Raw genomic sequence first — 15,133 nt, forward strand, 5'->3', positions numbered from 1 at the left:
ATAATGTAATTTAGGTGCAGTGGTACAGTTTTGTTCTGATGCACTTGAAACATAGTTGATAATACTTGTTATACTGTATAAAGTTTATTTTACTTTTTTTGTTATATTTCTTGTAACTGGTGTTTTTAATGTCATGTTTCCTGAACGAATTTCTGATGTTTAAGAAAACGTTTAAAGGCTCATATTTGTACACATTCTGCGGAGGGTCGAGACACAACAGATAAGTAGAAGCAGAGCTCCTCTCACTTTCACTTCCTTTTCAGGTTGTTTAACAGCTGTACTTCCTCATTATAGTTTGCCAGAGATTAGCTGTGTGTGTGTGTGTGTATGTCTGTGTGTGTGAGTCGGTGTGACGGTCATGAAGGACGGTTTCGGTGCAGGCGAACAGGCGGAGGTTTCCCGCCAGGACCTTTATGAGGATTATGTAAACTGTTACCTTCAGTCGTATACGGAGGTCCGGCCGTGCCGCGATGCCCGGCTGCTGAAGAAAGCGGCTCGGTATTTGCTGAGGGATACCGAACCCGGCGACACTTTTACCGTGTTCCCATTCTACCAGGTTGTGGGCGAGGACCGCGAACCCCTTAGCACAGACTGCAGGAAACACCTGTGTGCCTTCATTAAAGCCACCGAGCTGTTGGAAACTCTCTGCATCAATCTGTTCCTTCAACCCTGGAAAAAGGAATTCAGGACACTTAAGGTGGCACTCTTTCTTTATATCTTTCTCTCTTTCTGTCTGTCTGTCTGTCTTTCTTTCTTCTAGCCACTCCCACCCACCAGGTAACGTTAATGACCTCCTGACTGGAGTTCAAAAGATGTGTGCTCCTCTGGGTCAAATTTTATAAAAACCCTACCTTACCTCAGCTACTTTATCAGGGGGCCACAAGGGCCGCAGTGATGGAAAGATGGAGCTGTCGGTCTCTATCTCAAAAACAGTCTTGAATCAAACTGGTTCTCAAAATAGATCAGTGTTTGGAATATAGCAGAAAAATAAAACTGAACGTTGTGAATTTATTTGTAAACTTAAATAAGAGAACAGTTTGACTTATAGATGGGGTATAGTAAATGTCAGTTATGGTAAAGTCACAACACACAGAATGCTTGGTAAAGTCAGCATTTTGTGTTTCTCAGCTGATCAGAAGTGAAACTGTCTGCTGTCTACAAACATTACTAAAGGTAAACAGCCCTTACACAGCATCAGGAAATAATAAATGAATAAAGTTGCTGTATTGTTAATCCACTGTATTTTATCTGTCAATCAATTTATGACGGCTTTCAGTCTGGCTGAATTTACATAATGTCTTAAAAAATCATAAGCAAACTGTTTCTCTGCCACTCAGAGTTTTTAGCCACATGTCTCTCTATCACCTCACTCTCAGGCTGGTTCTGAATCAGTTTCTGTCTCTTTTCCTCCTTCATCTTTTTGTTTTAATCTTAAATCAGTTGCACCTTCTTACTTTCTCCATGTTTCCACTGTTGCATTCTAAATGTCTCCCTTTCTTCTGTCTCCGCTCCTCCCATCCCTTCATTCACTCTCTGGAAATATAAAAATCCTCCGTTGTAAAAACAGTTCATCAAGCAGTACTCAAAGTGGTCATGGATTATCAATTTATTGTTGAGGGACTACAGGTTATTGAGCTGTGTGGAGTTACAAACTAACTAAAACTATAAAGCAGCAAAGCAAAACAAAGCTGTGTGTTTTCATGCTTTTAGCCTCCACTACAGCCCTGCTGTCACAATACTGGTGGCCCCACAGAGAAGGTTGAAATCATGTCCGGATTAACTTGCTAGGGGGCTCAGGAGCGAAAATGAGCTCCTCATTAATCCCATATCCCTCCCTCTCGCTGTGCAGCAGGTACAACTTTTCTACACTAGGAAACCTGGCCCACGGTTTTGCCAGTGGTAATTTGATTAATGACAGATAAACTCAGGAATGTGCAACATGTAAATAGAGCATCAATTAAATGATAAAGTTATCCAAGATAGATTTAGAAACAAGTCTTCAAGAACTGAAGAACAGTTGGTAAAGCAGGACCCACCCAAAATGCCCTTATCATGTCAGGTGATACTGTGCTTTAAAGGTGCATATTTCCACCTAGAGCCAGTTGGTAATCCAGTCTCACATTGAATCTCAAAGGTCACTGATAATCAACCTATTATTATCCGATAAATTGTATCAAAGTTGACATTTTTACCACAAGGGTTAAATTAGAACCCATTACCATACATCCAAGACTTCATTTTGTATTAAAAAATGGTAGTGGTAGAAATTATGCTCACCAGGCTGGTAACTCAACCTAAGGATGGTGCTTAACGAGAGGTCATCTGAAAACCAAAATGAACAGGGATCCTCTTGGATCCCGATACTATTAATTTAATCATAATCAGTAATCATTACATTTTGAGATGCATATACACATGGAAATGTTTGTCCTGAGGGTGGCTCTACAGAAGTCTTTATAGAGTGACAGAAGTATTAAGGGATTTTTCACTGGGGTGAAAAAATATACTCAATGTTAACAGCAATATGCCCTTTAGGTTTATCTAAACCTAAAGAGCATATTGCTGTCATCAATGTCAACAGCAATATGCCCTTTCGGTTTAGATAAAACTGGTATACATGTGAAGGATTCTTAGGCCTTATGGTAATGCTTGCATTGTCATGGACCAAACTGTTGGTCAGAGAGAAATTCTAACTCGTCAGTGGCATCAGGTGAAAAGCTGTTTAAGTCTTTGGACAGTGACACAATTTTCATAAATTTGCCTCTGTACACCACTACAATGGATTTGAAACAACGCTATCAAAGATGTGATTGAAGTGTAGTATTTAGGAATTTCAGCCATTTTTATAGATAGTCCCTCATTTTCAGAGGCTCAAAAGTAATTGGACAGATGACTGCCAATTACTTTCATGGCCAGGTGTGGCCTGTGCCCTCATTATTTCAAGACAAATTAAGCAGATAAAAGTTCTAGAGTTGTTTCCCAGTGTTGAATTTGCATTTGGTAGCTGTTCCTGGGAACATTTGTTTTATACGTATTCCCTCATTTTCAGAGGCTCAAAAGTAATTGAACAAACTAACATTATTATAAATATAAGGATTATTTTTAATACTTGTCTAAAATCCTTTGCAGCCAATGACTGCCTGAAGTCTAGAACCCATGGACATCACATAATGCTGGGTTTCCTCCCTTGAGATGTTTTGCCAGGTCTTTACTGCAGCTGCCTTCAGTTACTGCTTGTTCGTGGGTGTTTCTGCCCTCAGTTATGTCTTCAGTATGTGAAATGCATGATCAGTTGGGTTGAGGTCAGGTGACTGACTTGGCTTGACTTGACTTCTGGTACAAGTTAATCTAGATTTCATCTGTCTAAAGAATCTTGTTCCAGAACTGGACAGGCTTTTTTTTTTTAGATATTTTCTGGCAAAGTCCAATCAGCCTAATGATGGCCTCCTTCATTTGTATTGACACCTCTTTGGACCGCATATTTAGTGTTCCCATGAACAGCTACCAAATGCAAATTCAACACTTGGAATCAACTCTAGACTTTTTATCTGCTTAATTTGTCATTAAATAATGAGGGAACAGGCCACACCTGGCAACTCAACTGATTGTCAGTCAATTTTGGAGTTACTCTTGAGCCTCTACAAATGAGGGACTATGTATAACAACACTAAGTCTAAACCTTCTACATCGCTGGACTGCCCTTTATCTGTTTGCTTCTCTCTTACTGTATATGTGAGGACAGAGAATAATTTAATACAGCTAAATTCCCAATAAAGCTATTTTCATTTACGTTTTTCTGTTTCTGTGTCAGACAACAGTGCAAGTATGAAATAGTGCCTGAAACACGGCCCATTAAGACTACATGTTAATGAGCAGTCACTTCCAAGCCATTTCCAAGCTGCTGCTCTTCACAGCTAAAAACCTGATTTGATAACCCCGTTGTATAAAAAATTACCATACACATAAGTTTAATACAATGGCTGTGCTGTGATTTTGGCTATATTTACTTATAAATGATCATTCTGAGAGGACGTTAGCATGTCATCCACGTCTATGCAGCTGCCGTCTGGTAAATTTAATGAGACACCTTTCGAAAGCTTGACCTAATGCTAGAAGGGTGTTTCCCTTCTATGGAAAGTAGCTATGGTTTATCTAAAAAGTTGCTAGACTTGTAGCTAAGTGCTTTTGTGAAGAAAAGCCACTAAAGGGGTTTAAAAAGATGGTAAATTCATCGACAAAGCTGCTAAGTTGGCAGCACTGCCTGTAAACTCACCCCCTGATGATACAATAGAAAAACTGTTGCACCAATTCATTATGAAAGAGCAACAGCCGAAGGGGAAACTCCAACAATTGGCTGGCCAACTAATGGTGTAACTTTATCACTCAGTCACTCACTCACTCATGTACATTCGCATTTATAGGGCTAGCCTCACTGTTGCGATCCAGACAAAAATAAACAGTAAATGGAATATTTTTATTAAACCCCTTGAATTAAATCTTAAAGTCTACATATCAATCACACCTTGATGGCTTTGTTTCAAATCCATTGTGGTGGTGTACAGAGGCAAAATTACAAAAACTGTGTCACTGTCCAAATACTTATGACCTAACTGTATATAGATCTTAATAGTTTAATATATTTTATATTAATGGATATATGCTCCCAAATTGTCAGTAACTTGGGGAACAACAATTAAATAATTTCCAGAATGATAAACCAGAATTTCATTAAGTCTCCTTTTGCACAAAGTTATTTTATTTTGTAATGAAAATTCAATGGTTCCAGATGGTTTTATGCGTTTTCCCAGTTCCTGTTTCTCTGCAGGATGTGGTAGATAGAGGAAACACCTGAAAGAACAGAGTGATTTAACAATGAGACAATGAGATGAAGACACAGTGAGCAGGTAATGAAACATTTAGGAGCTTAGAATATTCATCTCTAACAGTGTTATAAAACCCTATTCATTTTTGTAACAGTTAGGCCTGTAACAGGTGGGACCCGTTTTCAAGGCTTCATCATTAATTCATGTTTTTACTGTACTGCAGAAGCTTTTCTCGAGCATACGTCTTTGATAGTTGGACCATTAAATGTTTTTGATATAGAAAAAAGGCAGAATTAAGGACAGGGTTCAGTTATGGTGTATGTTTAGGTTAGCATTACACAGATATTATAAAAATAATAAAGAATATGATCATCACGGTACAGTAAGTGTATACACACACTCATACAAGTTAATTCAGATTCAGAAAAAATATAACTATGAAAATAAAAAATAAAAAGTCATAACATCTCGTGTCATCTGATATGGAAGAAGATATTGCAGTACAGAAAGACCGAAGATGTGTTACAGGTCATTTAGCAACAGCCCCATGTCCCTATGCTATACTCTATATAATTCTATACTATTAATTCAGTGTCATTGCATAATTCTTTGATGACCAACTGTAAGAGGTCCTTGATAAATTACAATTTCTTTATTTAGTAATAGATGTATTTCTGTTTCCTTGTCTCTTTTAGACTTTTACAGGTCCATTTGTTTACTGTCTTCTGCCAGTTCTCAACAATTCTACAATTCAGTCAGTCCTGGCTTCTATTGGCTACCTGCCCCACACTGACGGCCCACAAAGGTACAGAACAAGGAGAAGAACCAGAACAGGATTAGCAATTAATACTGTAGACATCACACCACATGGCCTGTTCTTACAGCTACTATGGTGTCTCCATGCATGGAGAAACATACACCATACATACACATCCACTTGTACACAGTGTAATAGGCCTGACCTTCAATCAATTGAGCTAGACTTAAAATGTCTAGGTATAGAATTTCAAGAAAATGGCACCTAAGAGACAAGTGTTTTCTTATCTTTGCTCCTAAATTTGTTTGTGAAAATGTAAGGGACAAACCTCCATCTGATTTTGAAATGTGTGTAAACACTTAACTGCAAACTGCATTGACTTTAAAAATGTCAACAGTGAGCTGGGAGGAAATTTGGGGGGCTTGGTGCTGCTCTAACAAAATGAAGGAGTGCATCTTGAAGCACATCAGGAAAGTCACTAACACGCTGGATTCAACCCAGCTTCTTTCATCTGTGAAGGCATTGGGTCCATTTTTGGTGTCATCCGTTGTCATCTTTACTGTTTGATGAATTTCCAGTGAGTTCAGACTCAGTGAGGATGCTACCCCAGACAGAGCCATACTGGTGGGCTTTGAGCTGCTACTGGCCAGGGTGGAATGTTACCACCTCCTGGAGAGCCTGGAGAAAGATCAGCTGGGACCACAGGTAAAATCAAAAATCATCCAACCTTGTTTCACATTTGCCATATCATAGTCTAATCAAAGACAAGCTACTTATACTTCAATCAATTGCATAGAGTTCTGTTTTATTTAAAGTCACTGCGGGAATTTCTGTGTAATTAAAGTGTCTTTAAAATGATTATGATGGGTCCGATCCGAAGGCCATGCATTTCTGTCTGTTGCATTTTCGGCTTGAAAAGGGATGAAAAGAAAGAAAGTAACACTCATAATGTGGAGACAAACCAGAATCAATAAATGAATGCAAAAAAAGAAAATTAAGGAATTTAGTTCCAGGCTGCGATGAGTGGAATCCAGCTATGACAGAAGTTGACTTTTAGAAAAGTAATATGTGGGAAAAAAAGAAACATTTAAACTTAATGCTCATAATACTGAATGACGTTTTGCTTTGAACAATGATTGAGCACAAGTGTAAGTGAGTGGACCTCATTACCATGAAATATAAACATACTATACTTTTCATCTCCCTGCTTTCTCCCCGATACATGTATATAAATGAATGGCAGCCATAGGACATGGTCATAAGTCCCAGTAACTTGGTCTCATTTCATGGCTTACACTGCAGGAGTGGCTGGAAGTTCTCCAGAGGAGATTTGGGCCTACAAAACTAGAAGGACCCACAGAAAGGAACACAACAATAGGGCAACAGGAGGAGGAGGACAAGAGGAAGGAAGAGGCAGACAGAAAAGAGGTAGGACAGAGTGCAGAGGGCTGGTTGACTGAGTGGAGAAGGAGGGGAAAAGGAAACAAAAGGAGCTGACAGCAAAGCAGTGGGACCAAAGAGAAATAAATATCAGATATCCATGTGTTTTCATGCTGTGTTCAAAAGATATTTCAACATCTTCCATAATCCATTACGATTCAGGTTTATGATTTAGATATGAAACGATAATACAATAGAATAAAATAATAAAATGATCATGTTTCAAGTTGCTATCAGTGACATCTTAAGTGCTTTTGAGAAAAATTTTTTGCAGCTCAATCATGTGATACTAAATGCACTCTATGTGATTGCTTGTTTTCAAATTTGATAAAATTGCATACATCAGTTACCAAATTAAACTCCCCATTATTTCACAAACAAGGACCCACTATAATTTGCATTCAGTTTTTTAGATAAAGTATACAGATATACACCACTTAGCCACAACATTAAAACTGGTAAATGGTTTTATGTTGGCTGATCTGTGTGTACAAAACAGTGGCATCAGCTAATAATAATGGCCCCCAGTGCAAGATTTTTTCAAGTAAACACACAAACATACAGATGTACAGAGGGATAACAGAATAAGGGAAAAACCAACATAATGTGTCTTAGTAAGGTGTTGGGCCACCATGAGCCGCCAGAACAGATTCAGTGCGCCTTGTCCTTGATTCTACAAGTCTCTGGAACTCCAATGGAGGGATGGAACACCATTCTTCCAAAAGATTTTCCCTCATTTGGTGTTTTGAGGATGGTGGTGGAGAGGGGTGTCTAACATGTCGGTCGAAAAATCACCCATAGGTACTCAGACTGCAAAGGCCATCCCTCGTGCCCCCTGTGGAGGCAACTGCATTTCCTATGTTTCTCCACTTATTTATTCAGGTTTTTCCTATAATTTTTCACCCATCTGTATGTGGATTTTAACACACAGTAACACAGACAACTTGGATTTTCTGTCAGACTTTCATGATTTTCAGGCTATGTGGCAGGAAAAGAAAACAATGTTAAAATAACAGGACACACTTACCTAATGCATCTTTGTCAGTACTGTTGGCCTAGTTCATCAGCCTGGAGCCATCCCTCTCTAGTGTTTCACCTGTCCTTTTATCCTAGAAATTATCATGGTGGTGGGCCAGTGTTGCAGCGACCATCTCCCTGCCTCCCCCTGCAGCTGGCCCTAGGTTCCTTTCTTTCCCTATAGCTTGTCCCTTCTTCTGAGCCACAGCCAGAATCTTTCCTTTTCTGCTGCCTTGCCCAGATATTTCAAGGTCTTCCTTGGTTTTGGACTCCAGAATTCAGTCTTGGTCAAAAAATATCGGAAAGATTTTCCCCACAAACCTTTGCATCCCATCTCCACGGGGAAGTTACTCCAATCTGCCTAGAGGTGCATACTTCTCTTTTTTGTGTTCATAACCTTAGCCAACACTGCTGTTCTAGAGGATGCAAACCACACCTCAGTGTCTGGCTGGAGTGAGGTTATGGTGATATCTGTTGGGAACTGGCTTCTGGTTTATGTTTGCAGAGATGGTGAGAACTTGGTCATTTCTTCACCTATAGAAACCTTGCGCTACAGACACTTTGCAGCTGTAGGAAACTGTGCCTGGCCTGTGCTATCTGCCACATATCAGTCCAGCTCACACCTTAGTTTACTGTACCATCCCAGGTTGTCCAGCTGCTTTGCTGTTAACGTCTGCTTTGCTTTGTACTTATCACCAGTCCTGATCACCTGTTCTCTCCTCTGCTTTCTGGTGGATGAGGACTGCAGCTTTCTTGCCCAGTTTCACCCAAATTGCTGATGGTGTCATTGAATGCTTCTCCAGCCTTCCACATATTTCCTGTGTGGACTTGGGCATGGACGATTTTCATAAGCTGATAATTGACTACCTGAGCTCTAAGAATGGTCTTGCTTTCTCCTGCTTGTATTCCAAGCTAATTAATTTCAATAATAATTGAAAGGCATTTCTTATTGCATCAGGAAGGGGGGCCCAACCGCTTTCAGATATACAGATGGGTGACAAATTAAAGGAAAAACCTGAATAAATGAGTGGAGAAACATAGCAAATTCTGTTGCCACCACACGGGGCACAAGGGGTCACTGAATGGTTTGATGAGTATGACAATGATGCAAATAATATGCTATGGCCTTTGCAGTCACCAAATCTCAACTAAATCGAATACCTATTGGAGATTTTAGACCAACATGCTCTCCACCACCATCATCAAAACACCAAATGAGGGAATATGTAGGAGACTTGTATCATCATGGTGCATTGAAGCTGCTCTGGCAGCACATCGTGGCCCAACACCTTACTAAGACACTTAATGTTGGTTTTTCCTTCAATTTGTCACCCTTGTGATATATAGTTGGTGGCTTTCGAGTCTTAGAACTGTAGATGAGATGAACTCAATTCTTTCAAGGCCCTGCAAAACTTAAAGTGCCACATGCTTGGTAGAAGGAAATGTGGATGTGTATGATTCCTTTGTGAATATTATAATAATATTATATGCTATAATGGAACCATATTGAACTGCTGAAAAAACAATAATAAAACACAAACACTATGAAAATAATATATTATTTCTCATTACCTTTGGTACGAACCAATCAAACATAACAATTTCCACTTGACTTGAGTCGTGTAATAAAGAAATTTTAACATGTTGGCATGGAATCATATAAGAATTGAGGGTATACAGTATAACCTGCTTTGGTCTAACTACATATTAGACCAATCATACACACTGTCAGGGGTACAGCACCTGCAATACTGTGACCACAGGCCCTAGTGCAGCTCCACTGACTGTATGTCTGTATTTCTGCCACTGATGAGCAGGTGTATAAAAAGTATGCAAGGGGGACAACATTCTGGCTGACATCATTAGAAGTTACTAAAATGAAAAAGAATTTATACATTTTTCTGTCAAATGTATGACAAAATACATAATCAACACACACAAAACACAGCATGGCATGACGGACTACAGAGCCTTATCATACCCAGCCTTAACAAGCCAGCTGCATTCTGCACTGAATTCATCTCTGTTTTATTTCTCCAGGTACCTTTGTATTTAGACACCAGGCTTGCAGTGACCCCCCAGCCCAAGCCTCGACACTGTCACCTTATCAGTGCAGACCAGTCCATTATGGAGATGCAGAGAACCTACCCTGACCTGTCCTTCAGGGGCCGGCTTCTGGTACCAGACAAACCTCACCAAGCAAACACTAGCAGATGCAGCAGCAAAGCTGTCCATACTGCCATTGAAAATTACAGTGATGATAATAAAGTTTCTGAGCTCCCCAAAAGAAACTGTATTAAAGGCACCAAAGTTGCTTCTACAAGTATCTGCAGTAAAAATGATGGGAGCAAAGCTGATGAAGTGTTGGGTGGTAATGGCAGAAGTAGTGTTTGTAATGACAGGAACAGTGGTGGGTCCATGTCCCCACAAAACACAACTAGCAGCAGCTTCAGTAACAATGATGGAAGCAGAGTTGATGATGAGCTCAGTGGTCCTCAGGCCATTTCCCTTCATATCACACTGAGAGCTGGATCCAAAGCAGAGAAGGGCCCGAAGTCTGGAGAGTCTCAGCTCACAGCAGGGCCTCCTGCCTCGATGCAGCAGCAGGCTGCAGCAGGTAACACACACACACACACACACACACACACACACACACACACTGTGACAGCATAATAATTATAATTACTATTATTAGAATGAAAACACTTCTTAACTCAAGGTCACAGCAGGTGCTGTGTGATGATGTTCTGAAGACTTTGTCATAAGCTAATATAATAATATTTCTACAGAAGTATACATAAATCTTCCCTGTCACTCACCAACTGCTATATTGGACATGATTATTTTCATGCCCAGTGCATTTTATTTGTAGACTAAAATCCACTGTGAAAAACATCAATCAGAACATTACATACGTATCTAAACTACATCATAAAATACACTAATCAGCCACAACGTTAAAACCAGTTACCAGTTTTAATGTTATGGCTATACATTGAAGCATGATCAGTGTATTATTTTTGTACAATTTTAGAGTGAAAAAAGGAAAGGAGCACCATACAAAAGTTTGGGCACCCCAAGAGATTTGGGCTCTCAAATACCTTTTACCATTATCTCAGACCTTAACTAGCTTGTTAGGGCTTTGGCTTGTTCCCAATCATTGTTAGGAAAGGCCAGGTGATGCAAATTTCAAAGCTTTATAAATACTCTGACTTCTCAAACCTTTTCCCAATCAGCAGCCTTGGGCTCCTCTAAGCAGCTGCCAAGCACTCTGAAAATTAAAAAAATTGATGCCCGCAAAGCAGGGGAAGGCTATAAGAAGATAGCAAAGTGTTTTCAGGTAGCTGTTTAACTCAGTTTGTAATGTAATTAAGAAATGGCAGTTAACAGGAACGGTGGAGGTCAAGGTGAGGTCTGGAAGACCAAAAAAACTTTTAGAGAGAATAAAAGTTTTAGAGAGGCAAACCAAAACCCGTTTGACTACAAATGAACTTTAGGAAGATTTAGCAGACTCTGAAGTGGAGGTGCAGTGTTGTACTGTGCAGCAACACCTGCGCAAATATGACCTTCATGGAAGAATCCTCACCACAAAATTCAGCGTCAGAAGTCCGGAAGCATTTTGGAAAAAATGCGCTGTGGACTGATGAAGTTAAAATAGAACTTTTTGGACACAATGAGCAAAGCTATGTTTGGAGGAAACCCTTGTTTGACTAATGGCAGTGAATCGATCATGCTTTGGGCTTGTGTTGCAGCCAGTGGTACGGGGAGCATTTCACTGGTAGAGGGAAGAATGGATTCAGTTAAATACCAGCAAATTCTGGGAGCAAATATCCCACCATCTAAAAAAGCTGACGATGAAAAGAGGATGGCTTCTACAACAGGATAATGATCCTGTACACACCTCAAAATCTATAAAGATCTGTTAGTCTGTGGAAAGACCTCAAAGGAGCAGTGCATGTAAGACGGCCAAAGAATCTTGCAGAACGAGAAGCCTTACAAGGAAGAATGGGCAAAAAACAAAGGACTGAAAAACAGGCTGTGATACTTGCCAAAGGGGGTGTTACTAAGTACTGACCATTCAGGGTGCCCAAACTATTGTTCCGGGCCCTTTTCCTCTTTGTAATTTTAAAACTTTAAAAGATGGAAATAAAAAAGTCAACTTAAAAATCTATTGACAAACAGTTTATGAATACCTGACCAACCAAGGTTCATCCTTCCACAATGGTCTATTAGAACCAGTGATATTCAAAGGACAGATACCACAGAGTAAACTGTGGCTAAATGTCTAATGGTTGACAAACGTATTGGGTTGAATTGTAAAGAGTGTTGTTTTATTGCCCACCCATAATTTTCATAATGTTGTTACATTACTGGCCCTCTTTCTAACTTTCTATAAGTAAACTCTGCCTCTTTACTTTGTATGATGAACATACCTTTCATGTCTTGATGTTTTTTTGCCTTGGAAAACAAAGGTTTTGTTACTTGCTGTACTGAAAATAATTACACCCCACACTATAAATGTGATTTTCACAGGCATACAAAACAAGAGGCTGGCCAAACCAGAACTTCCTTCTCTTAGCTCTCTGGATGAGGAGCAGGAGCTGAGAGAGCTGGCAGTGAGGATGGGCCAGGAGATCAAAGACGAGGTGAAGACAAAAGGAGAAAACAAGAGAGGAGAGGAGAACACAAATAAAGAGAGGAGGAAGAAAGAAAAAAAGGCAAGCACAGAGGGAGAGGTAGAGGAGAAAATTCCCAGGAAGCCAGTAATGGAGACAGGTCCAGCTTTTAGCCATGATACCAGTAGATGCGACATATCCTCTCAGCCTTATCCTGCAGTAATGAAAGAGCAGAAGCAGCCCACATTGTGTCACCCCTCACCCCTGACCGTCAGTGCAGCAGACTGTCAGAGCTGTAAAATAGGAGGCAGCACAGGGCAGCAGGAAGGAGAAGATACTGAAAGAGCAGGAACAGGCCAAGGAGAGGAGGAGCAGCTGGCACAGAGCTTTGTTATTGTCAAGCATCACAAGAAATAACATATTCTCAAGGTTCATTTAGATGTACGGAAATTATTAATAACAAAACTAATGAGCAAGCCCAGAAGCAATTCAAGCTGTAGTCAGTCTATAAATCAAGATTTAACAGTACACAAGTACAGATGTGAAAGAGCAGAACAAGATTTTAAAAAACCTATTGCAATTTTGTGCCGACCCAGTTTGAAATCTGCTCTACCTGCTCTCAGGAAAATCTCTCAGCTGCTTCGGGTGCATATTGACAAGTTTTGGATAAGAGGCTTCAACTGGCTGTTAAGTTACATTCAAACCTTCTGTTTACATGGCGTTTACACAGTATTCCAAGGTGGTTCTCCGAACTGGTAGCCCTGTAGTCTCTCCTGATAAATAGTCTCTGAAAACAGATACAGTGTATTGATCTAACTTTATTAGACATTTTGCTATCATGGATCAAAGGATTAAAATGAAGGGGAACTTTAAGTGTGACATTTACACCACTTTCACAATTTGAAACCTCTTCATGAAAAGGGTGTGTCAGTCCACTTTGGAAAACTTGCGAGATATGTATATACGTAGAACATCAATATTTGGGGTGCCCTGGTTGCCTACTGCTTAGGGTGCAAACTACTTCAACTGCAACGTCAAATGTTCAAATCCTGGATTTGGGTGGGGGTTGTTGCGTGTGATCTCTCTCTCAATACTTTCTGGTAGTAGTTCTTCATAAAGTAAACTTTCAATGGCACATTCTATGTAACCTTAAATTTTGTCTGTTATATCCATTCCATATCTCATCAAATGTTCATGAAATAACAACAGACTAGCTTCTTTTAAATATTGTTCTAAAAAGTTGGGCTTTGTCATTGTGTTATTGCATGTATCATGAAGAGTCTAATAAAATATAAGACTGTCAGTGATTGTTGTGCCTATACAATACTTTTGTTACCAATGCCAAAGCAATACACTTTTGGTATGTTAGTTTATAAGCAGGTTTTCTAGACAAACTTCTTCTATACATATATATATATATATATACACACTGTATGCACTATTAGGCAGGTTGTATTTTTGGGGATTAATTTTGTTTTTGTACAACTACAGTGCCCTTGGTCAATCCAAAGTGTTAACAAACCCTCAAACCTGAACATTTAAGTAGTAAAAGTGAAGTTTTGGCTTTCTTAAGAGAATATCTATATGTACACCATTATTAGGCAACTATTAGTGTGCAAAATTATTATGCAACTAAATGAAAAACAAGATTTTCCCCATCTCACTTGTTTATTTTCACCTGTTAAAGTGAAAATAATAAACTCAAAATGTACGAATAAACATTTCTGAACTAAAAAAAAAAAAAACCCTCAGTGACCAATATAGCCACCCTTCTTTTCGATAACAGTCAAAAGCCTTCCATTCATGGAGTTGGTCAGGTTCTTGATCTGGTCAGAATCAACTTTTTGTGCAGCCGCAATCACAGCCTCCCAGACACTGTTCAGAGAGGTGTACTGTTTACCTTCACCCAACAGTTCTCAATAGGGTTTAAGACAGGTGAAGAAGGGGGCCATGTCATTAGTTTTTCATCTTTAAGACCTTTACTGGCCAGCCACGTAGTGGAGTACTTTGATGCATGTGATGGAGCGTTGTCTTGCATAAAAATCAAAGTCTTCTTGAAAGATGCAGACTTTTTCCTGTACCACTGCTTGAAGAAAGTGTCTTCTAAAAAATTGGCAGTAGGTCTGAGAGTTGATTCTGAGTCCATTTTCAACCTGAAAAGGTCCAACTAGCTCATCTTTAATAATACCTGCCCATACCAGTACCCCACCTCGCTGGCATCGAGTCGAAGTGGATCTCTGTGTCCGTTACTGATCAAAACCACGGGCCCATCCATCTGGTCCATCAAGAGTCACTCATCTCATCAGTCCACAAAACCCTTGAAAAATCTGTCTTCAGATATTTCTTGGCCCATTCTTGACGTTTCAACTTATGTGTCTTGTTCAGTGGTGGTCAGGTTTCAGCCTCTCTTACCTTGGCCATGTCTCTGAGAACTGAACACCTCGTACTTCTTGAGACTCAAGGTAGGTTGCAGTTGTGGA

The 15,133-nt window shown here is 39.7% G+C and overlaps 2 protein-coding genes across 4 annotated transcripts in view; one reads left to right on the forward strand and one right to left on the reverse strand.

Moving 5' to 3' along the window:
* Window positions 1-541, reverse strand: part of nvl (nuclear VCP like) — a 32,926-nt gene extending 32,385 nt beyond the window's left edge. Inside the window, exon 1 of one of the 2 annotated variants that reach the window (XM_040138891.1) lies at window positions 437-541. The gene's annotated coding sequence lies outside the window, so the exon portion shown is untranslated. The remainder of the gene's footprint in view (window positions 1-436) is intronic. The other variant, XM_040138890.1, reaches the window with a different exon arrangement.
* LOC120796267 lies at window positions 24-13,971 on the forward strand. 2 transcript variants are annotated; one of them, XM_040138892.1, is made up of 6 exons: window positions 75-697; window positions 5,519-5,628; window positions 6,159-6,285; window positions 6,883-7,008; window positions 10,078-10,654; window positions 12,571-13,970. In XM_040138892.1, the coding sequence occupies exons 1-6, from the start codon at window positions 359-361 to the stop codon at window positions 13,068-13,070; spliced, it is 1,779 nt and encodes a 592-aa protein (XP_039994826.1). In that variant the 5' UTR covers window positions 75-358; the 3' UTR covers window positions 13,071-13,970. The 2 variants fall into 2 exon arrangements, with proteins under 2 accessions (XP_039994828.1, XP_039994826.1); XM_040138894.1 differs by lacking the exon at window positions 6,883-7,008 and having other exon boundaries at window positions 24-697; window positions 12,571-13,971.
* Window positions 13,972-15,133: the final 1,162 nt, after the last annotated feature.

This window comes from Xiphias gladius, chromosome 11 (genome assembly GCF_016859285.1).
Source record: "Xiphias gladius isolate SHS-SW01 ecotype Sanya breed wild chromosome 11, ASM1685928v1, whole genome shotgun sequence".
Lineage (NCBI taxonomy): Eukaryota > Metazoa > Chordata > Actinopteri > Istiophoriformes > Xiphiidae > Xiphias > Xiphias gladius.

Excerpts from the sequence above, each read along its gene's own strand:
- LOC120796267 (XM_040138892.1), top strand. The coding sequence starts at position 359 with ATGAAGGACGGTTTCGGTGCAGGCGAACAGGCGGAGGTTTCCCGCCAG. Across the intron at positions 5,629-6,158 it reads CACACTGACGGCCCACAAAG|TGAGTTCAGACTCAGTGAGG; the intron begins GTACAGAACAAG and ends ATGAATTTCCAG. Across the intron at positions 10,655-12,570 it reads GCAGCAGCAGGCTGCAGCAG|GCATACAAAACAAGAGGCTG; the intron begins GTAACACACACA and ends TGATTTTCACAG.